Raw genomic sequence first — 23,590 nt, forward strand, 5'->3', positions numbered from 1 at the left:
GAGACTGTACAGCCAGAGCAGAGCGCTGAGTGCCAGCGGTCAGAGTGCCCGGGGCTGCGTAAAGCAGAGCACATTCAGAGCAAGACTGCCTATTCTCCCCCAGACCGCTGCTAAATCACTGTCAATTACCGCTTTGCCGCCCTAAGCTACAGCCCGTTATTTTGAGGGACGCCACTCCGGCTGGCTGCAGGCCCCCGTTGGGGAGAGCGCCGGGACAGCCACTCCTCGCTAAGATACCGAGTGCAAGCTGCACTCGAATCGCGGATCTCGGCTTCAGGCCGCGCCGATGGCTCTGAGGGCCGGCCCCGCCGCACGTCGCCACCGCGGAGCGCACGCCGGGGCAGCTGAGGGACAGGGCCGTGCGGCCGCCCCACGCCCGCCGCGGCCGCCCCACGCCATGCCCGCCGCGGAGCGTGCCGGGAGCTGTAGTTCCGCGGCCGCCCCACGCCATGCCCGCCGCGGAGCGTGCCGGGAGCTGTAGTTCCGCGGCCGCGCGGCCCGGTTCCCCCGCCGCTTCCCCGAGGGGCGCGGCGGCTCCGCAGACCCGCTCCGGCCCCGCGGTGTCTCGGCGGGTAGCGCTGCTCGCCCCGGACGGGCATGCGGCCGCTGCTGCTGCGGCGACTCCTCCCCGCGCTGTGCTCGGCGGCGGTCCGAGCCCTGCTCGCCCGGCGGGCCGTGCCCATGGCGCTGCGGCCGGCGGAGGGAGCGGAACGGGACGGGGGCGATGCCCGGAGCGCGGCCCCGGAGCTCGGTGAGGGGCGGCAGGGCAGCGGTGCGGGGCGGGGGCAGAGGGCAGGCGCCGGCGAGGCCCCGCTCCAGCCTCCCCTGGGCTGCGGGCGGATGCCGGGGCGTGCGGGGCGCGCTGGGGCGTAGGGGAAAACTTTGCAACTTAATTGTGCGCTCTTGTTGATAGGGCTCCGGCGCTTCCCTGCCTGCCTCGCTCAGTCCCTAGGCTTGCCGGCAATGTATGCATCCGACCTGACTGAACACTAAATCTACCTTTTTTCCCCCCTAAGTTGACTACTACTCCTTTTCTTTTTAGTTTCCTGTGTATCTGACTTGGCTGAATACTAACCCCACCATTTTTTCCACAATAAATTTTATTATTATTATTGGTAGTAGTAATAGTAGTAGTCCCTTAGCTATGTAAACTGCAGTGCCAGCACTGGAGGTTCGAAATGCATCGACACTAGGACCACGTGCTTGTATAGCAGCTCTCGGTTAAACTGTCTCTAAAGGATTCATTTGTTATTAAAAATATAAATAGAAAGCAGCGGGTGAAATCTCAGCAAGAGTTAAGAAGCCCCAACCCTCTTGCCATCAGGCAGAGGGGGGAGAATGGGAAAAGGTCCCTGCTCAGAGAGGTAGAAGAATCGCCTCCTGGCATCCCTTGCCTCCCCAGGTGCCCTTACGGAATAGGTAGGAGGCCCTGGATCTTGAGGGTCAGGCGGACAGCAGTGTAGAAGAAGGTTTATCTGGAGGGTCTTCCAGGCAACCAGGCGGATCACAAATACAGGTATTAAGAAAAAAAGAAGGGTAGTTGTAGTGGGTGACTTGCTTCTGAGGAGAACTGAGGGCCCTGTATCCTGGTTGGACCCATTCCACAGGAAAGTCTGATGAATACCTGTGGCCTATGTAAGGGATATTACCAAGAGACTCCATGGGCTAATTCTGCTCACTGGTTACTACCCACTGCTGGCTGTCCTGGTTGACAGTGACAAGGCTGATGAGAGAAGTACCAGCGTAATCAAACAGGGCTTCAAGGCACTGGGTTGTCTCGTTGAAGAGACAGGAGCACAGGTGAAGTTTTCTTTGATTCCTTTGGTATCAGGGATAGAAGGAACAGGAAGGAACAGGAAAACCCATGTGATCAACAAGTGGCTTAAAGATGGTTCCATTGGTGGAATTTGGGCTTTTTTGATTGTGGGGAGATTTATGAGGCATCAGGCCTGCAGATGTTGTTCACCTTTCTAACAGGAGCAAAAGTATTCTAGACAATGAGTGGGCAGGGCTGATTGAGCAGGTTTGAAGGGGGAAGGGGATGAGACCAGGCTTGCCAGGGATGAGCTTAGGGCCTGCATGCCAGAGTTATGGGGTGAAATGGGCAGCCCAGATGAAGTGCATCTACACCAGTGTCTGCAGCATGGGTAACAAACAGGAGGAACCGGAGGCCATCGCGCAGCAGGAATGCTGTGACAGTCTCCATCAGGGAGAGGTAGGGAGTGAGTGTCATGACTGGAGTGCTGCAGCGGGTGGCTACAGGCTCTTCAGAGGGGACAGGTGAGGAACAAGAGGCAGTGGGGTGTCTCTGTACCTCAGGAAGTGCTTTGACTGCACAGAGCTTGAGGATAGTGGTGGTAAGGTTGAGTGCCTAGGGATGAGAATCAGGGGTGAAGGCTGGTAAGCCAGATATCCTGGTGGGAGTCTATTCCAGACCCTCCAACCAGGGCGAAGAGGCAGATGGAATATCCTGTAGGCAGCTGGCTGATGTTTCACGGTCACCAGACCTTGTTCTTGTGGGAGACTTTAGCCTGCCAGTGTCTGCTGGAAACCCAACAGAGTGGAAAGGAGATCATCTAGGAGGTTCCTGGAGCATTTGGAAGATAACTTCCTGACACAGCTGGTGAGGGAGCCTACAGGGGCACTGTCCTGCTAGACCTGCTTTTTATGAACAGAGAAGGGCTGGTGGGAGATGTGGTGGTCAGAGGCTGCCTTGGGCAGAGTGATCACAAAGCTATAAGAATTTTCAGTACTTGGTGAAGTAAGGAGGGGCAACAACAAAACCTCTACCTTGGACTTTCAGAGGACAGATTTTGGCCTGTTCAGGACACTGATTTAGAGTGTCCCTTGGGAAGCAACTCTTAACAACAAAGGGGCCCAGGAAGGTTGGACATACTTTAAGAAAGAAATCCTGAAGGCACAGGAGTAGGCAGTCCCTGTGTGCTGAAAGACAGGCTGGTAGGGAGGAAGACTCGCCTGCTGAGCAGGGAGCTTTCACAGGCTCTTTTTTTGGGGGTAAAAAAAGAGGGTGTATCACCTTTGGAAAAAGGGGCAGGCAATTCTGAAGCGTTTCAGGGTGTTTTTAGGTCATGGAGAGAGAAAATTAGAGAGGTGAAAGCTCAGTTAGAACTTACTCTGGCTACTACTATTAGGGAAAATGAAAAGTATTTTTATAAGTACATTCATAACAGAAGGGGGCTAAGGAAAACCTCCATTCTTTATTGGACATGGAGGAGAGAACAGTCATCCAAGGGGTGCGTACGCTGGGGCAGCTGAGGGGCAGGGCCGGAAGGAAAAGGCATGACAAGGAAAAGGCTGAGGTACTTAACATCTTCTTTGCCTCAGTTTTCAACAGTAAGACTTGTTATCCTCAGGGCAGCTGGCTCCAGCTGAACGGTAGTCAGAGAGGAAAAGCAGAATGGAACCCTGTAATCCAGGAGGAAGTAGTGACCTGCTTAACCACTTAGATGCTCACAAGTGTATGGGGCTGGATGGAACCCAGGGTGATGAGGGAGCTGGCAGAAGAGCTCATTAGGCCACTGTCCATTATCCATCTATCATGAGTCATGGCTAACTGGAGAGGTCCCAGGCAACTGGAGGCTGGCCAGTGTGATGCCCATCTACAAGAAATGCTGGAAGGAAGATCCAGGGAACTACAGGTCTGGCAGCCTGACTGCATTGCCAAGCCAGGTGATGGAGCAGATCATCTTAAGTGTGGTTATGCAGCACAGGCAGGACAACCAAGGGATCAGACCCAGCCAGCACAAGTTTAGGAAAGGCAGATACTTCCTGACCAACCTGATCTCCTTTTATGACCAGGTGACCCACCTGGTAGATGAGAATAAGGCTGTGGATGTTGTCTATCTGGACTTCAGCAAAGCCGTCAACACCATCTCCCACAGCGTACACCTGGCAAAGCTGTCAGCCCATGGCTTGGACAGGTGCACTCTTTGCTGGCTTAAGAACTGGCTGGACAGCCAGCCCAGAGAGAGGTGGTGAATGGTGCCAGTTGGCAGCTGGTCACTAGTGGTGTCCCCAGGGATCAGTGTTTGGTCCAGTGCTGTACAATATCTTTATTGATAATCTGCATGAGGGGATCAAGTCGACCACTAGCAAATTCACAGACAAGATCAAATTGGGTTGGAGTGTTGATCTGCTGGAGGGTAGGAAGGCTCTGCAGAAGGACCTGGACAGGCTGGATTGATGGGCTGATTTCAGTGATACAAGGTTTAGCAAGACCAAGTGTTGGGTCCTGCACTTTGGCCACAAAAATCTCCTGCAGCACTACAGGCTGGGGACAGAGTGGCTGGAAAGTGGCCCAGTGGGAAAGACCTGGGGGTACTGGTTTTGACAGCTGACTGAGCATGAGCCAGCTGTTTGCCCAGGTGGCCAAGAAGGCCAATGGCATCCTGGCCTGGATCAGCTGTAGCGTGGCCAGCAGGACCAGGGCAGTGATTGTCCCATTGTATTTGGCACTGATGAGGCCATGCCTCAACTCCTGTGTCCAATTCAGGGCCCCTCAATTCAGGAAGGACATTGAGGTGCTTGAGCATGTCCAGAGAAGGGCAACAGAACTGGTGAAAAGTCTGGAGCACAGACTGATGAGGAGCAGCTGAGGGAACTGGGGGTTTTTAGCCTGGATGAAGAGGCTCAGGGGGATCTCTCTCTCTACAACTACCTGGAAGGAGGCTGTAGCCTCCACAGGTGGGGATTGGCCTCTTCTCCCAGGCAACCAGCAAGAGAACAAGAGGACACAGACTTAAGCTGCACCAGGGGAGGTTTATGTTGGACATTTGGAAGAAATTCTTCATGGAAAGAGTGGTTAGATATTAGAACGGGCTGTCCAGAGAGGTGTTGGAGTCATGTCTCTGGTTCTGTTTAAGGAAAAACTGGACATGGCACTTAGTGCCAGGGCCTTGTTGACAACATGTTGTTCAGTCATAAGTTGCACTCGGTGATCAGAGGTCTTTCCAACCTAATTGATTTTGCAATAAATCTATTAAACACATTTACATAATGAACAGGGAACAGTGCCTGAAGATCAAGTCTCACTGTGATCTGTGATACTTATATGTCAAATAATAGAAGATTATTCTATCTGAAATAATCATCTGAGTATGTAGAGCAGGCAGCTGGGATCAGGGCACAATCAAATATATTTTATTGCTCCTTATTTTTGTGGTCTCTCCTCTATGAAGTAGGTGTATCATGATATATTTTTTTTTCTGCTGGAACAGAAGACAAAGGCTAGTGAAGATCAGCAGTCACTTAAATACAAATAAAGGAATAATAGATACACCTACTCATATATGAAATTCAGACAAATATAATTAAGCATACAATTAAGAAAAAAGAGCTTACCCTATAACAGCTTGATGGTCAAGGAATTCCTACAGAAGCTGGGTTTGTACTCTAGGTTTCAGATTATCAGCATTATGTCAAGAGTTTTGAAAAATCTTGTTTTCAGGTTGTTTTAGCAACTAGAATGCAACTCTTGAATTTTGTTGCTGATTTCTTTAACTAGTATTTCCAAAAAAGTGAGGGAGGTTTTTTTGGTAGAGGCACAACCTGTAGAATTTTGGCACAGTGCCTTCTCAGTTCAGTTTGCTGAAGGTGCATTGTTAATAACTTTAGCTGTGCCTTTACTACTGTGAACAGGCAGCATTTTGTAAAGTAATACAAGTATGTTGCTTTTTGAGCAGACAGAGCAAAGGAAACGTGTAATCTGCAATATACACCTCTCAGATTTATGTGAGTCCTTGTTCTGTAGCTGATGCTACCTTAACAAACCCTGTTGCTCCCAGCTGATGATGTTTCTGCACTGCTGAATTTTGAATTTTTTTTGCCCCAGCCTGACCTACTTGTTTGGCAATTTCATGGACCTCTGTCTTGTCCTTCACTTTGAGATCTCTTTGGATCCAGGGTTATTTTCTGTATGCTGGTGGATACCAGAAACAATCTGTTTTATGTGAGCTGTAATCTAAATGTTAAGTAATATTTTTATTAATGCTTTGATATCTGTTTGTTATGCATAGTTCTTTAGTGTCTGCAGGGAGAACAAGTAACAAATCTAAATACTTTGTTTCCTTTGAATAGCCTGGGGGGATAAAGTTAGGTGTCAGACTCCAACCACAGAGTGATTTATGCCTCCCTACCTTAGCCTGAAGCAAATTAGCATTTAATCAGGTTGTTCTTTTATTTATCTTCCCTAGCATAAAGTGATATGTGTAAGAAACATTCCAGAGGGTGATAATCACCAGCACTGGGTCTGTAATATCGATTTTCTACATGTGTAGCCTTGCATGCTTCAAGAACACAGTGCACACTTTCGCTGCTGGATTTTCCTCTTAGGCCAGATTTGGGCCATCTGCACTGGCCATGAGAGGAGCTTTGAAAGTGTGTTGTCTGTAGTAATGAGCTGTCCTGGGATAAACTGCAGTTCTAACATACGGCTCCTTCTACTACAGTAATCCCATTGTGGAGTTGTCCCAAAAAACTGTTGCTGGGTGCCTGATTATATGCCCATTGTTTGCTGCTAGAGAAGATTTTGCTCATTCTTTTTTTTAAGGTATAACTTAATATGCCAATATTGGAGTTTACTGATGCAGAAATGTGAAGTAGACATAAGGAAATGAGTCATGCTCAGTTAGTACTCTTGGGGAAAAAGAATTTTTAAAAAACTTGTTACTGGACATTATTCTGTCCTGCCTAACTCAAAATATTCTGTGATTGTGGTATTATTCTGAGCTACAGCTTCATGTGTATGTTTGTACATGCAAGATGGTTTTTCACTTACACTGATTTCCTTCTTTAGCTTAAATACTAAAAGTCAGTTTTTAGAATGAGAAATGCAGATCATTGCTGTCTAAAACATACTATACTGAGTGGCAGATGCAGGACTACAGTAATCATCTCATTCCTGAAGAATAGAGTCAGCTGAGAACCCTTTGTTACATGTGGAATGATTCCCTTCCTGCTTCTTCATGCCTCATTTTCAGTGTGTTTACCGTGGAATTGATTTGCCAGTGTTTTTCTGCACTGAATTTCATAAGCCTACTGTTATTCAAAATGAACTTTTATGTGATGTCTGAAGGGTTTTTTATGCTCAGTAATAAGGGGTTTTTTTCTTTTTTGCAATAATTTCATTTACTTGGAACCAAACAAGACCATAGTTTATTAAAATATAGAAAGCAGAACTCTCTGTTTTTGCTATTTCACATAAAATGTTAAGGTATTTTTACTGATCTGTTGACAAAGAAGAAGAACATATCCTTGCAGGGTTATATGTCAATACTTATTTGCTGATAATTAATGAAATGTTTACTTGGTATGTTGCTTATGTATAATGTCTCTTAGTTGTTTATATCAAAAACTAAAACCCAGTGTGTTATTTTAAATATATTACAGATGGGCTGGAAAATATACAGCAAAAGAAAATCTTTAAAGAGAATGAGGAAAAAACACAACAGAGAGAAGAGCCATGTGCTGCTGATTCAGTAGACTCTCTAATGGCAGAAATGCCATTTGTGGACACAGATATTGAAGATGAATGTGCTAGTAAGTACATTAAACAGAAGTTATGTGAAAGCATAGACACATCATGCACTCAGTTCTTGGTCCTGTCTGTTGGTGTGGACCCATGGGCCATGCACATGGAACAGTTTCCCTGCAAACAGGTTACTGTCCAGAGCCTCTCTTATTAGTATTCTACCCTGCAGTACTTGAGCATATTAAGAATTCATCCTTTTGTTATCCTGTGGAGCAATGAGTCACAGAACAAAGGCATTTCATATGTCAATTCACATTACTGTATGTGAGCTTCTCAGGTGATGGGTTTTGTGCGCTGTCTTTCAATAGATGTATTCCCAGCATGGGGCTGGAATTACACTTCTAATTGGACAGTGGATGTCTGCAGCCTGGGCAGCTTATGGGTATGTATCAGGCTGTGTGGTGGGAGAGGCTCTGGGAAGGCTCAAGGAAACGAGCCAAGACAAAAACAGTTATGTGCAAAGGAAGAACTGAGGACACACGTGTTTCTTTCACTACATCAGGTGTCTCTGGGAAAGCAGGAGGTAGAGAGCAGATCTGGCTGGGATATTTTCTTCTGGGTTGGGTTTGGTTCCTGTGCTAGAAGTTAGTCAGTCTTAGCCTACTACAATTTTTTGCTATGATAATCCTACTATGTTTTATATTTCAAAATGCAGAATGCATGGGATTTTTGAAGTTTAATATTGGCCCTTCTGCTCCACAGTCATATCCATGTTCAAGTGTGGACAATTTGCAGGCCTGTTGTCCTGCTGCATACGTTGGCTTAGGGAGGCTCAGTGGTTTGGAAGCCATGTGTCTGTCTGTGTTAGCAGTTTCTAAACCCTGCCTAGAGGTGTAGGCTGTTGGTTCAGGTGTGGCACTTCACTTGTATGGCTACATTAATTTGGGTCAGAGTTGGATTCCAGTCAGTTCAGAGCATGGGCAGAGCAGGTGAGCAGCAATGACTGCTCCAGTCAGTTGACTGAAGTCCAGCTCCTGTTGGTGTGATATTGGGTATCTTTCTTTAAATGTCTGTGTGCTGAAAGTAACTTTTTTTTTCTCTCCAGTGCATGCAACTTCTGAACTAAGTATTAAGAAAAAAAGAAAGCGGACTACTGGAAGGGAAATTGAAGAAGGCATTGAGAGAAAGAAGAAAAAGAATAAACAGTATCAGCCAAATTATTTCATTTCTCTTCCAATTACTAATCCAAAGGTAATATTCTTTATTATACTAATTTGGTATAACCAGAATTACTTCAACAGCTGCACGTGTTTGTTAGAAGAACAGTGTTTGATATTGTGCAAAACAATTTTTTTCAGGTATTTTCAAAGAAACATTAGCAGTCTATTCAATGAGTAATGGTATGTTGTCTAACATTTTTTGTGAATAAAATTGCTTTTCTAAGGAAGACTGGAGGAAAAATACTTACATTTTTATTCAGTTTGTCAGTCCTATGGATTTCACTGAAGCTGACTGAAATTTCCCCTCTGTAGTGTTACAGTATTGCCTATTTGGTTCACATAGAATAAGGAAGAGAGACATTTCTATTTAATTTGATAAGAGAAACTCTAGCAATATTTTTAGATTTCTTTGTAGATACAAATTTATGTTTGGATCTCTTACTGTTTTAACTTGGCAGTTTGTAGTTTAGCATTTTCCAGTAAAATGGTTCATCTTATTTAAAATTCTAACAACTGTTGTTTTAGTGAGATGTTGTTCACATGGATTCAGGAAATGCAAAGAGCTCTTTAAAAAATGTATTTCCTTGCAGTTACATGAGTTGTCTCATTTAGGCAGTAAGTGAAAATGATGTCTTACATGCTGCAGGTTGTTTCTGGTACATCTTTGATATCTTTCGTGTCTGAAAGAAGGAAACTAGGTGCCTTATGTTCAAAAAGTTGAATCCAGCAGTTTAACGCCATTTGCAAATTCAGTTTGTTGGGTTTTTTAATATCAGGAACTATCTCAGATGAATTTTAACTCATCCTACATCTGTATTATCAGTTCTCTGAATAAGTAAAAGAAGATTAAGAAAATATGAAATGAGAATAAAATAGGTTTGAAAATTACACTGCAGTCTTTGATTCTTCAAAACATAATATGTGAAGAAGAGATTGCAAAGGCTGGTTTTATAAGATCCAGGATAGCCTGATACAAATATTGTAGGATATCTTTTGTGACATCTTATTCTAAAATATCTTTTCTTCCAGATCTGTTTAATAGATTCCATGACTTAACAAGTGCAAGCATAATGTAGGTGTTATATAATCTGATAATTGAGAATTCCTGCTGACAAATGATGACCAAGGGTTGCTTGGGACGGTCTTAAGTGTGCTTGTTTTTTTATATGTCATTATTTAGTCATATCATTTACAGAGGTAAAGCATCAACTCTTTGAATTAAATCTCAGAGCATTTGGGAATTCCAGGACTTTGCTATAGAAAGTTTTGTTTATACTTGCCTTACAGGTGGAGTTGTTCTGAAAGTAGAAAACACACGTTGGAATTTTTATAAGTAATATTAGCCAAAATTTAGACACCTAGTTTCTTGACAGCCAGAGTGAATCTGGTAATTGGAGGTAGTATTTCAGTTGGTTATGAGAGACCTTTATTTTTTTGAAGACCTGGTTTTATTCCAGTGAAGTATTTTAAGCATTAGTATTACTTCTTTGTATTACTACTTTTATGTAGTAATTTAAGCTTTACTCAGAGGACATTTTGTAATAACGGGTATTTCTGAAACATTTAATCAACTGTTCCTCTTGGAAAATGAACAGTTTCCTTGTTCTCGTATTAATTGTTTTGAATCTTCAGAAATGAAAAATGTTGTTCTATTGATTTTGAATTTATATTGAACTTTGCATTATTTTCAAATATAATTCATAATTCATATTATAAGGTTTGAATTTATATTGAACTGTGCAAAAAATAGTTAAATGGACTATGATCATTGTATCTTTTTCTATTTGATTGGGGATTTAGGGGTTTATTAATGTTATAACTTACATGATGTGTTATCGCTTGGTGGGTTAGCCTTTCAGGGATCTCTAGTCTTGACTATAATTACTATTGATCTGTTAAATCTTTAAAGCTTTACATTTACTTACTAGAAGTATCCTTGCAATAAGCAAAACTGTGTTATTCTATTACTCTTCAGAATAATGTATTCCAATTAATGGGAGAGGAGATCTTGAAATCAGTAATTGAGGCCTTATTTTTTTAACTTTTTTTTTTAAATTCAGAGGGAGGAATTGTTAAGTGTGATCTGCCTTCAAAAAGTTTTTTAGTTAAGTTAGGGCGTCTCAAGTAAAAAGAAGTAGCATGATAGCAGATGAAATGTAAAATAACACTTAATGTAAAATAAGGCAATCTAAATAACAGCTTAAATATCAATTTAAAGTTTTCATTTATGCAATAAGTCATATCTTGTTATATAGCATTGTAAGAGTCTCAGTTTGCTTAATTAGAATAGTACACTGAAAGGTTAATTGCACCTTAGATTTATTGGAGAAAACAGCAAATCTGAAATTGTGATATGCATTGTGATGGCACACCTGTTTAACAGCTGTTGTGTCACACTTTGATCACATAACTTCAGGGAAAACATCTGAAAAATAAGTTTCTGAAATTCAGAAAAACTTATTTGAAAACTTGTTTTTTCTTTCCAAATAATGTTGATTGTGTAGAATATTGTCATTCAGCCAGAGAGAGAGGACATGCTCAGCCTTCTTTTTATTTTACCTGTATCCAAAAGGCAGGATTTTTCATACCTTCTTGATGGATTCAGCAATAACTTTTCTCTGGAGCAGATAACTAGCCATCTTTGGATTTAACCTTGTTCCAAAGCCATATTATTTGCAGATTTTTAGCTTGGTTTCCTAATAGAGTTTATACAGCTATGAGCCTGTCCATCTGGGGTTTTTTGGGTTTTCAACCTGTTGTCCAATTTTGGACAAAAAAATTGACATCTCAGAGGTAATAATTTCCTACAGTTTTTGTGCCATTGGTGCTTGCATAAAAGAGTGAGCCTTGAAAGAATATTCTTGTGTGGAAGAACTACTGAAGGGAACTATAGGGGTATGAGGGTGTGGAGTATTGGCTGCTAAACTAAATGCTGAGTAATATTGATCTCTTTTAGAGCTAGGATGGTTTTTACTGCCATGATAACACAGTTCCACATCTGTCTTCTGTATTCTGAAGAGCTTGTACACTTATATTTATATTTTTTCCTTTGCCAGCTTGCAGGTGCAAATTAAATTTAGAAGCAATAGTTGAAAATTGAATAAAATTGTAATTAGTATGACATTTACTTAATTTTTGAGTTTTGTTTCTTTTTTTTTGTATTTGGCTTATAAACTTAAGTAATTATTCAGTCAATACGATGTAATTAGCCAGGATCACACTTACCAGTTTTTTGCTTAAATATGGGTTAAATTCTTCCTATATCTAAGACAACGAAACTGTTATTTATCCAGCATAAGATCATTTCTGACATGTGAAAGAAAAGGGTATTATTACAACATGATTTATGATAAAATGTTGGTGGAATTTCCTTCATATGTCCTACACCGCTTAAGACACTTGTGGTTTTGTAAATGCCATATCCCCTTTTCTGGCAAGTAGCTTTTACCTTCTGTCCTCCCTACCTTCACTAGCATTGGTTCCTTTGAGTTATAATTTAGTTACATTTATATGACACTACTGGATATCTATGGCTCATTAGGTAAAACTGCATGGCAAAACTCATCTTAAGAAATTCAATCAGAAAAATCCTGAACACTCCTATTAGATTGTGGGGTTTTTTCCCAGGAAATTTCTGTGTTCCCTATGATTAGCAGAGCTACCAAAATATATCAATTTTTTTTATACCTAAGAGCTCCTTATGCTTATCTTATAAAAGTCAAATCTGTGCAGTATATTATTTGTGAAGTATTAACCACTGAATTTCAAATAAGTAAACAACAAAAAAGTGAGACTGGAGTTTTCAACGTGCTTCTTTTAGACTTGATACACCAAAGATGATTTGTCTGGAATGTCTTTGCTCACTGTGCTTTAAGAAGTAATATATTTTGTCAGATGATCAGGTTTATTGGACTAGATTTAATTTTCACTAACATACTCAAGAATTGTTGCAGGTTTTTGGTGTTTTGTTTTTTAAATTGCTACAATACAACTATTATAATGTCAAGCAAAGTAAACATTTCGCATACAATTTATAGAGCATGTATAACCATATAAATAATTTTCAATTAAAAAAATGCAATTCCAGTATTTTTAAAGACAAAGACTGTTAAAGTTAGAACTCTATACCTGCTGCAAGGAAATCTGTCTAAATACATTTGAAGGGTGTATATACATTATATCTCTCTATTGGACAATATAATCAGAATTGCAAATCAGATATCTCTACAAATTATTTACTGAATATTCTGGTTTTGTATGTGCCCAGTCCTGCAAAAATTAGTTTTTTCCAGTCACTTACCTGCACATAGCAAGATAGACATTTAGCAGAGTGGGCAGATAAATTCCTTGAAGAAGCTTTATATTGGTATTATTGGCAGTGTAAAACTGGATGATTTTAATCTGCTTCAGGAGTTTATGATACGTATGGAAGGAAACTCCCATTAAGATGTGATGGGGAGTGTCCAGTAATTTATTAATCACTCAATTTGTAGCCAGTTTGGGTTAACTCAGGTCATTTAGCACAGCTTTTTCAGAGGATAAAACTTCCTTCTGCTAGAATGGTTTTTGCATAAATGTTTGTTTTTCGTTTGTGTGCTTTCTTGTTCACTTGCATGATGGGATACAGTAATTGTTGCAGTGGCTAACTGTTGTTTCTGTGTCTTTCTTCCCAGATTACTGGTGGTATTCAGGCTGTCCAAGATGCAATAATACAAAAGGATCAAAGGCTTTCTAGAGCAATGGTTCACCCTGGCTCATTGCATGTCACCATGTTAGTGATGCATTTATCCAGTGAAGAAGAAATTAGCATGTACGTATTTAGTGTAAATTAAGTATATATTAGTATTTTTGCATGATGTATTAATGAAGACTAGCAGGGTTAACAGACACTTTTTTATCAGTCCTACAGCCCTAATTTGCTAGGGTTATTGAATGTTTAATTCATGTTGTTTTTAAAATGCTAATCTTAATATTAGCCATTTTCAGAAATGATGGTATATCATAAGCTCTGAACAAAGTATGTGTTTTTCCCTTGCATTTTTCCTACTGTGTGCTGAACTTGCACTCACAGATCTCATGTTTGTTAAAGTAATTCTTTTAAACCAATGTTTTGATATAGGGGACAGGAGAATTAAAAATCTGTTGAAGTGCAGATTGCTCATAAGAAAGTGAGATTCCAAGGCAGAATGTAGAAACCATTTGGTAGTCATGGGCATGCTTCTAATAAGTAGAAGTATTTTGGCTTAAAGCATTTGATACACCTAAAAATAATGAATGATCAGTATATCTAAATCAGTTGTCTTGTTTTTACACACTTGTTTGCTTTGAATGCTATATCCTTGAGATCTCTATACTCCTACCTGTCCTGTGAAGATGCAAATTTGTCAGCATCTTCAATAGTCTGATCTAAGGGGAGAGAAACAGCCAGGAACAGAGACTAAAAAGGCAAAGGATACTAGATCTGGCAGATTCTCTCCCCTCTCCATGTGCCTGGTTAATGAGTAAACTGTGATAGCACCTGAAAATTTTTGAGAACAACCACCAGCTGTTTATGTGAGGGTTTTTTTTAAGGGTTCGAAGTACAAACTTTTTAAAAAAAGGAGCATGGGATAACACCTGAAAGCACATGTGCCTCTTCATGAGTATTTTTTAAGAGTCCAAAACTGTATACTAAATCAAATATTCTCAAATTCAGGATATTCTGCTACTCTGTGAGCCCCTTCTCAGCTTCACTGTCTGAATGCCACTGAAGCACTGACTTACAGAGTTCTTTTCTGCCTCTCCCAGCAGAACTCTACAGTCCAGGCACTCAGAACTGTCCTCTAGTCAGCAGCAACTTCCTCAGAGGTTCACCCCTTCCCTGGCCAGATGCCTCTTATAGGTTATAGCTCAGCTATCCTCAGGTATTCTAGATTGCATGTTCTTTTAAATGAGATTAAAAAATCATAACTGATGTTTTTTGTTTAATCTTTTTGGAGATCTCAAAGAGTAAAATGCTGAATTTGCCTTTTTCTTACGTCGCCAATTTTTGATACCAGGTTAATGGAAAGAAACCAAGATCCAAGCTGGCAAAAGAACCTGTGTATAATGGTGTAATGGAGGGGGAGAGTAATCTCTCAAACAAAGTGCAGCTAGTCAACTGGGCATCTGAGTTCACAGATCCTTAGGTTTGGATGCATTAAGTTACTTAGATATCTACAGTTTTTCAACTGTGTTTGTACAATAGTGCCTCTGTCTATACAGAAATGAAATGTGTTGAATGCTATTTGAAGTCAAATGCGTGATAAGAATGTGCTAAACATAACATTCAATTCAGCACAAAGCCCTTTGTATGGTATTTTAGTACATACAGCTTTCACCCTGAAAATGGGAGATTTGTATTCTAGGCTGCTCTTTCTAAGAGAATCCAGACCTGCAATTCCCGTGTGAGTTTCTTAACTGATTGACTGTGGTCTAGCCTTCATAAATACACTATACATCTTTTCTGTGGGACTAAATGAAATCAAGAATGTGAGATTTTGAAACTAGAAAGAACACAATCAAGAGTCATGACAGCAGTCCCTTCAGGCCAAGAAGTTCCACTCTCTGCTAACTGTATGCATAGTTATAGGATCAGGTGCTAGAAATCAGGATGCCTGCCTTTGCAGCAAATGCCTCATTATGAGATTATAGTGTCAAGTTTTTCTTGCTAGTTTTCTGTCAAAGACTCTGTGAATCTCACCTTTGCATTACAAATAACAGAACGGATGGAATTGAGTTTGGCTTTTTTTGCGAGATCTCTTTTTCTAACAAGTGATTAAAACTCAGAAATTTCTTAAAGGAAACTTCATGAATTGTAAGTGCTACAATACTTACATTACAACAGTATAGAAAGAAAACAGGCACAGTTTCTATAATTCTAGCTTGTGTTCACTTAGAATATGTTTAATTTTTAAAAAAATTTCCTTTTTGACTTTGGATCAAAGTAAAGCTTGTAAACTTTTTGGGTATCTCTCTGGATTAGTTGCATTGAGTGTAATTACTAGTTGGCATTGTAGATACTATTTGGTATGGAATAACAAGAAAATACCACTGTTGTGTTTTTAGCTATTGATTCAGTGGAAATGTTTGTCCTTGTGCATTACTCTTACAAAGCAATTTGTAGACATTATAAAGCAGTTGATAGAATAAAAAAGGCAAGATAGATAGAGTGAAATGATAACTATTTTGCTACATATTTTAGTGTTTGCAAGATTAAAAATAAAAGAAAAAGTAGAACTAGATCTTGGATGCCACAGTGCCAAACTGAAAGCACACTGCACTGTGTGGATTGACCTTTCACAGAGCTCATTTGGTGTACTTGGGTATACAATGAGTTCTGCAGCAGACCATACAGTATGGAAATACACATCTTTGTCCAGCTGAGAAACAGAGCTTTCCATGGGCTTTCTGTGGACTAGTTCTCACATTTAAAAAATCTAGAGATGGATTTTAGATACCTTCATAAATCAATACTTAAAAGCCCTCTGCAAGCCTTAACTTAATTTGACTCAGTATATTTGAAATATCTGTACTTGTTTGGACCAATTTTTAGGTTGATGTTGGTAAATAAATCTGTGCCTGCTTACGAGTGAAGTAATCCGACAGGTAGAACCAGTATTAGATGGTGTTTTTGAAAGTTCTTGAAGTACAGCACATAGGGAAGACACAGGAACAGGCTTGTCTAACAGTGATAAGAGGGTAGGTAAGTGACAGAGACTAAACTTAAAGTAAAATAACTTTGCCAAGGCACAAGTAATGGCATTGCTGTTTAAAATTGTTATAAAGGAGCTAAAATACTTCTAGCTTACAGATTAAAGCCCTGTAGAAAGACCACAGGAGGGCTCTATCAATGAAGGATATTTGGTCATGTAGTCGACCTTCATGTATTTCTTAACTTGGCCTAGGTTCCACTTGATGCACAGTTCACATCAAGAGTCCACCTTGTTAAACACAATGGGAATGTGTAGAGATTCTTGGAATTCTACAGGCTTCAATGGCATAATTTAACCTACTGTAGAAATCATGGTAATTGCTTTCATCCAGCTAGGACAGAAAAAGTAAAAAAAAAACTTTTGGGAAGGTTTAACCTATTACTGCCATCTAGTGTTTATAAAGTCTGCATCGATTTGGGGAAAAGATTAAATTAGGTTCATTGAATTAAAACTGTGAGATGTGAGATCTTTTAGAAAACACTAACAGTGTTTATGTGGTTTTTGTTTAGAATTTGAATCACTTTAAGTGCAGGTCAAAACAATTATTTCCTGTAATTGTACATACACTTGATGTGGCTTATTAAGATGATTATTAAACTGTTTGTACCCTGTTATTGCAGTTATTGTGTGCATGCCTCAGCTCTTACAGAAAGTAAAGGTAAATTGAGATAGTACCTCTTTTAATAACAGTACTCCATGAGCTTAATTTTAATTTCCATGTAATTTTATCATTATATATGTAATATCACATCTGTTTATAATTTAACTAGCACTATAGTAATTTTGACTGAAGAAGAATCTTCTTTCAACTGACATATCAGGAGAAGAAAAACCTTAATTAATTTAAGAATGGAAAACTAAATACTTCTGAGTAATCATCTGATTTAAATGGGATGCTCAAAGTAATAGGGACACTGTCATGTTAGTATCTGGATACCTTGAGGAGTGAGATAAATTCTTTTGAGGAATTACACCCACTGCTAAGTCTGCCTTATTATTTGTATGGTTTTACAGCACAGTGTATGAACCACTTTACCTTTATAAAAAGGTGGTGGCAATAATAAAAATAACAACAAATGTATTGATAGGAAGTAGTGCAAAAGTACCATAGTAGATAATAAATTGATACTAAAGAGTCTGTGCTACATTTATTTATAAATGATTAATAGCAATATTAACAGCAGAAATATATTTGACATTGGTATTTTCTTTCCTCTTGACAGAGCAGTTGGTGCTCTTTCAGACAGCAAGGTTTTTGTAGAAGATCTCCTGAAAGGAAAAAGAGTGGATTTGTCTTTTCAAGGAATTGATCACTTCAGAAATCAAGTTGGATTTGTGAATTTGGCAGAAAATGATCACACAACACTACTTAAGGAAATAGCAGGTACAACTTGTCAATCTAGTTCAAGTGTTTTAAAGACTTCTCAACAACCTAAATGAGAATGGAGCACAAATATAAGTTGGTGCTAATTTAGTCAATATTAATTTACCTTTAACAACTGTAAATGCTCCATAATTAATTTCCTGGCCTACTCTGCATATTTCAAAAGGATGTTAATGAATTACAGGCAGTACGGTTTTCTGATAACTTTTTATTTAGTGTATGTAAAAAACATAGTGCAAATTTGTAAATGGGATGTAAAGACTCCATGCTACCTTGTTTTGGTCCCATTTTTATCTGCCTATGAGTCTATACTTCAACTATGTTGTTTACAGATATTTAATAAAAATTCTCAAAGAACAGTACTGTCTGTAATTCACTGGTGTCCTTTAAAACTATCCCGGCAATTCCAACTATTCCTCGGAAAGACTCTTTAAAAGAGTTTTTCAGTATTGATGAATTATCTTTTGTGCTCTGAGGAATGTGAGGTCACACCATTTTTTAATAGAGCAATAACCCATATAGGACATTTTGCAGAGTAGCAGAGACTGCTGCTGTCACATTACCTCTTTGCAGTCCAGTACAGAAGGAAAAATTGAAGAAGTCTTTATTAATACAGTGTTTTCTCTAGCAATTCATTAGTTCCATTTCTGAAGTGCAACTGGTTTGACCTTTTACAAAGACTTCATCTGAATTTATTAAGGATTCACTGTTTCGCTACTTCAAGGTTATGTATGGCTTCTGCTATGTTCTAAGGTGAATTTTGATTTCATGTTGTTATTTTGTGTTGTAAATGAATGAAGGAGAAATATTGATAACATAGGCAGTAGAAAACAGATTAAGTTAAATTTACTTCTAAATTGTGGGAGACCATTTAGTTCCATAAATTATATAGAAAATTGTTTGATAAAAATAACGTCTGAGCATGATCATTGCATGTCTACTAATACCAGTGTAAATGTAGGTTTGCCAGAGATGGAAGTCCAGGAAAAATAGAGCTAATGTGAATCTTCTGTTTGCTCTGATTTGCTAGTTACTTCCCAAAAATCCATTAAAAGACATTAGCATCATTTAGTTATCTACCAGGAATAGTGCTGAACTGTTCTGACAGAGGTTTGAAGAGTATTTTCGTAACTGTCAAAGTCTTTTTAGAAATTATGCACATACAGTGATGTGACTTTCAGAAAAACTTTATTTCTTAAGCTTTACTGCACCACAGAATATTTGAAGGACTGCTGTGGTTTAGTCCCAGCTGGCAGCTCAGTCCTGCACAGCCACTCGCTCACTCTTCCCCGGCCGTTCAGGGGAGAAAACTGGAAGAGTAAAAGTGAGAAAACTTGTGGTTTGACATAAGGACAATGTAATAGGGAAAGCAAAAGCCATGCACTCAAGCAGAGCAAAACAAGGAATTCATTCACCACCTCCCATGGGCAGAAACATATTCAGCCATCTCCAGGAGAGCAGGGCTCCATCACTAAGAGTGACTTGGGAAGACAAATACCATCCTCTTTCCTTCTTCTTTCCCCAGCACTATATATATCCTGAGGGTGATACCATACAGGATGCAATATCTCTGGTCAGCTGGGGTCAGCTGTCCCAGCTGTGTTCCCTCCCAGCTCCTGGTGCATCTCCAACCTGCTTGCTGGAGAGGTGGGCTGAGAAACAGGAAAGGTCTTGGTTCTGGGCAAGTGCTGCTCAGTAGTAACCAAGACATCCCGGAATGATCAAACCTCTGTTCAACATAAATTAAAAAAATAACATTATATACTACGTACTATGAAGAAAATTACCCAGCCAAAACCAGCACAAGTACTAAGTGAATTTGGAAAAGGTAATGAATTGCTTGGGTTTTATTTTTATTTTGATAACTGTATTGTAAATGCTGCTTGAAGCTCATAAAAGTGAGTAAGTGAATCCTGATTTTTACTCACAGGATTTGCAGGTGTTGATTTATGGAGTAATGGTGCATGTTATGGTCTGACCACGAGAGGGAGCTTGTATTTCATGAACAGAAAAGTTACTCTTCTGTTATACATACAAATACTTCATTTGCTTTTGGTCCTTTTTTTTTTTTAAGAAATGTTGATTTGTTGGCTTAAATATCTTACTATACTTAGGACTCCACTGTTGTACAATAGTCAGGCTGACATGCAGTACAACTAACTTAGTAATTTTCCTTAATTTTTGTTGTGTATAAATGACATTTAGTCTAATCTCTTTGAATTGATTTCCTATTAGTCCACACTAGAGAGAAAAAGAAACAAAGTGAGTCCTACTGCCCATCTTCTTCTCTAGATACATTACAGCTTTACTCAAGCATAAACTTACACTGCCACCATACCAAAGCAATCTGGCCCCTTAGTGCAGCCACATGGAGAATTCAGCTGTGGTAAAATTAACATTTTTACCTTTGTCAGCTAATTTTTAGCCTATTCAGCTTGCCCATGAAGTTTATTGTATTGCTGCATAACTGTTGGCACAAAAGGTAGGAGCAGTGGTAGGCAGGGGGCTGGAGAGGAACAGTCTATTCTGACAAGGATGATAGTTTATAAGCTTCTTTAAAAAGGGTGAAACCAAACATTTAGCATCCATTTGTGGGTGAATTGCATTGCCCTCCCTTCAGGCAGCCTCAGGAAATAGTTTAATTCAGTTAATTTAGTTCACTTTAGTTACAGATGGCTGATACTATGATAAATGAATTTTGCCTCTTGTCAGTTGTTCTTAGGTCATTTCACATGATGAAAAAATTGGAAACTCAAAGGTATGGTAATTTTCCATTAAAACAACTGATTTGTATGAAGTGAACTAAAAGGTGGCAGTCCAAATTGCTGTTGTTAAGTTAGCTGGGACTGGAAGTATGGTTCTCTGAAATAATACTGAAAATGAGCACAGCAAATGCTTTTAGATTTTAATCTACATTCTTTCTTGTGTTGTGCTGCCAATCACTGAATTACAATAGCTCTAATAAATAGTTCACTAAAATGAAGCAATATGCTTCCTGTGGTTTAAAAGAAGGTACTCTCACCCACTTCGTTTCAAGATCATAACAAACTTACAGCAAGTATTAGAATGAATTGAAGCCAGTATAAGAATCTTAGCAAGTTTTATTAGGAAGTTCTACTTATGTTTCTTTTTCAGATTAGGACTTTGCCTTCACATTGTCACTGTCTTGTAAGGCTTACCTTACATACTGACATACGTGCAGAGAGTGGGGATTGCTTGGCCCAGCTGCTCCATGGATCTACTTTATGAATGAGCTCATCTTCCTTATGTATATGTGTGTGGTGATGGAGAGAGACAGAACAACCCAGGCATCCTCCTGATGAGTGCTGGAAATAACAGTACAGCTCGCTGATCCATGGCAGTGGTCTGAGACAGTGATGGCTCGCTGTAGAAAAGTCTAACTAATACACAACCAAAGAGCAGTGGAGCAACTATTGGGAAATTGGCTTGACTCTGCTTACCTTTTGGCCCATCTCTTAAAAAACCCTAAGAACTTAATAACTTTAGCATAGCTTAATATGATAGCTGTAATGGTAAGTCATCTATGCTCAGCTTTTCTTCATTTCCAAGTGTAAAGTAAAAAAAAAATCAATAAAAATACAGAATACTGTTTCTAAATCATAAACCTTTTAATTGAAGGAACTGCTTTTGAGACAAGCAGAGATTAATAGTCTGGAAGTAAACATACATGTGTAGCAGGTTTCTGAATCTATTGAAATCTTGGGAAAGAAGATGGCCATTTGTATTACAGAATATGGCTCAATATGCAATTTTACTGTGAACTGTTCTGTATTGATCTAGCTGTTGAATTTTTGAGCTTTTCCCATATAAAGTGGTTCTGAGTAAGCTTCATAGATCACATTTCCATTCTAATTATAGGGAAAGAGTTGTCTAATGGATTCAGCTGCATCCACTGTAAGAGGCAGATGACATTCAGTAATTTTGACATTATAAAAATGAGGTACAAAATGATATTACAGAGTACTTCAAGCTGCATGAAAGGCAGTCTGAAAGCTGTCCAAAAATTTGTTCCAGGAAGTCATTGAGCTTGTAAAAATAGCTTTAACATTTCTAGGGTATACTTTGAAGCTGCAAACATCAGTCAGCCTGAGGCTAATATAGGAAAACATAGATTTTGTTTGATTTTTCAGTCTAAGTAGTAATGATAATGTCTGGAGGAAAGATGGAGGATACTCATTTGTCAAGACCCCTGGGCATTGTCTATTTTCTATTTTTCTCATCACTGGCCTCTAATTTCTTTCAGTTAGGTAATCCCCATCATAAACTTTTAACATTTGTGTATTTGCCAGTCGACAAATCCACTTTTATGCTGTCTCACAAGCCTAGAACTTTCTCTTGCCCACAGCATCCATGTGTCCTTTCCAGTTTCTGTTAAATCCCTTCTTGTAGCCACTTCTTCAAAGAACTTAATGGATATTAATAGCATTACATTATCTTGTAACCTTCCTGTGTTCTCAGGAAAACATTTCTCTTTACTTCTTTTTTTCCCCTCCACTATCTCATATTTCATTCTAGTTTCATTATTTTTGAAGAAGGAAACATTTTGTTAATTATGTTCATAAGTTACCTTGACTAGTAAAATGTCACACATTCTGCACGTCAAATTCTACAAAACTGGGGCTATCTGTAGTCCTAGCAAGCCCACTGTGTTGAGCCTGTGATGTTTAATATGTCTATGCCATGACAAAGCTGTGTGAGAAGTCTCATGCCCGTGAGAATGTGTGTAAATCCATTAAGTTTAAAACTGCCGTCTCTCTCTGTGTGTTTTTCTCTTCTGACCCAGGTTCTCATTGTTTTTTCTTGATTGGAATTGCCAAGTATGAAAGAGGATTTTGGAAAGATAAATCAAACAGCTATCAAACAAAGCTATTTCACACAAAATGAAGACAGGCAGGCCAGTGGTTCTGTTCAGCAGGGTAAAGTGCAGGTGCCCAGCTGTCCCACCAATTCCCACCCAGTCACAGCACTGTGTGATTGGTCTGCCCTGCTGAGATCCCTGTGTTCACAGTCCCGTGATCAGAGGCACATCGGAGGCACAAACCTCTGCTCTGATACTAAGTTCTTTCCAGAGTTAGGAGGGGACACCTGGAGAGGTGCAAATCTTCATCAGCACAGATCCTAATTGCAGTGTGAGTCAAGACTGCATGGCCTAAGATGTGATGGCAGAAAAAAAAAATGGTCTTTCAGAGGGGAAAAAAAGCATGCACAAGACTGAGTCAGAACATCACATGGTAGAGTAAACCTGAGTCCAGTAAGATTTACCCTTTGTTGCTTTGTTGGAACATCAGCATCAATGGATCCCCAAATTGTGCTGTTCAGAGAATAGTTACAGAGCCAGAAAGCTTAGTGGGGATTCAGTGTAAATTTAAAAATGTCTCCCACGGACAAAATTTAAAATAATACAAGTAGGTCAGCTGTACTTGTGTTGTTTGCTTGCCTATTGTAGATGCTGTTTCTTCCAGGCGTCAGAAAAAGGACTGATGAACTATCAAGCAAAAAAAACCCAATTTAAATGAACATACATTCTTTTGTTAAGGGCTGATTAAATTTATGTGATAGGATTGATAATTTTTTCACCTATTTTGATTTTAGTTTGACTGTATGAGTGAGTTAGACCTAGTGAAAAATCGGAAGTTCTACTTACAAAGAAAAGAAAGCTTAAGGTTTTGCAGTTTTTCTGGGTTTCAGCAACAGAAATACTCTAGTTGCCAGTATTATTTTTACCACAGGTTTTTTCAATTTT

General features: G+C 39.6%; 1 protein-coding gene across 2 annotated transcripts in view; it reads left to right on the plus strand.

The window, feature by feature from the left end:
• The first annotated feature begins 462 nt into the window (after positions 1–462).
• AKAP7 (A-kinase anchoring protein 7) overlaps positions 463–23,590 on the plus strand; it is an 82,439-nt gene continuing 59,311 nt past the window's right edge. For both annotated transcript variants that reach the window (XM_063390019.1, XM_063390020.1), the window contains exons 1-5: positions 463–751; positions 7,408–7,557; positions 8,595–8,740; positions 13,383–13,519; positions 17,666–17,826. In XM_063390019.1, the coding sequence (XP_063246089.1) occupies positions 598–751; positions 7,408–7,557; positions 8,595–8,740; positions 13,383–13,519; positions 17,666–17,826 (748 nt within the window). In that variant the 5' untranslated portion in view covers positions 463–597. The remainder of the gene's footprint in view (positions 752–7,407; positions 7,558–8,594; positions 8,741–13,382; positions 13,520–17,665; positions 17,827–23,590) is intronic.

Source organism: Prinia subflava, chromosome 2 (assembly GCF_021018805.1).
Source record: "Prinia subflava isolate CZ2003 ecotype Zambia chromosome 2, Cam_Psub_1.2, whole genome shotgun sequence".
In the NCBI taxonomy this organism is placed as follows: Eukaryota; Metazoa; Chordata; class Aves; order Passeriformes; family Cisticolidae; genus Prinia; species Prinia subflava.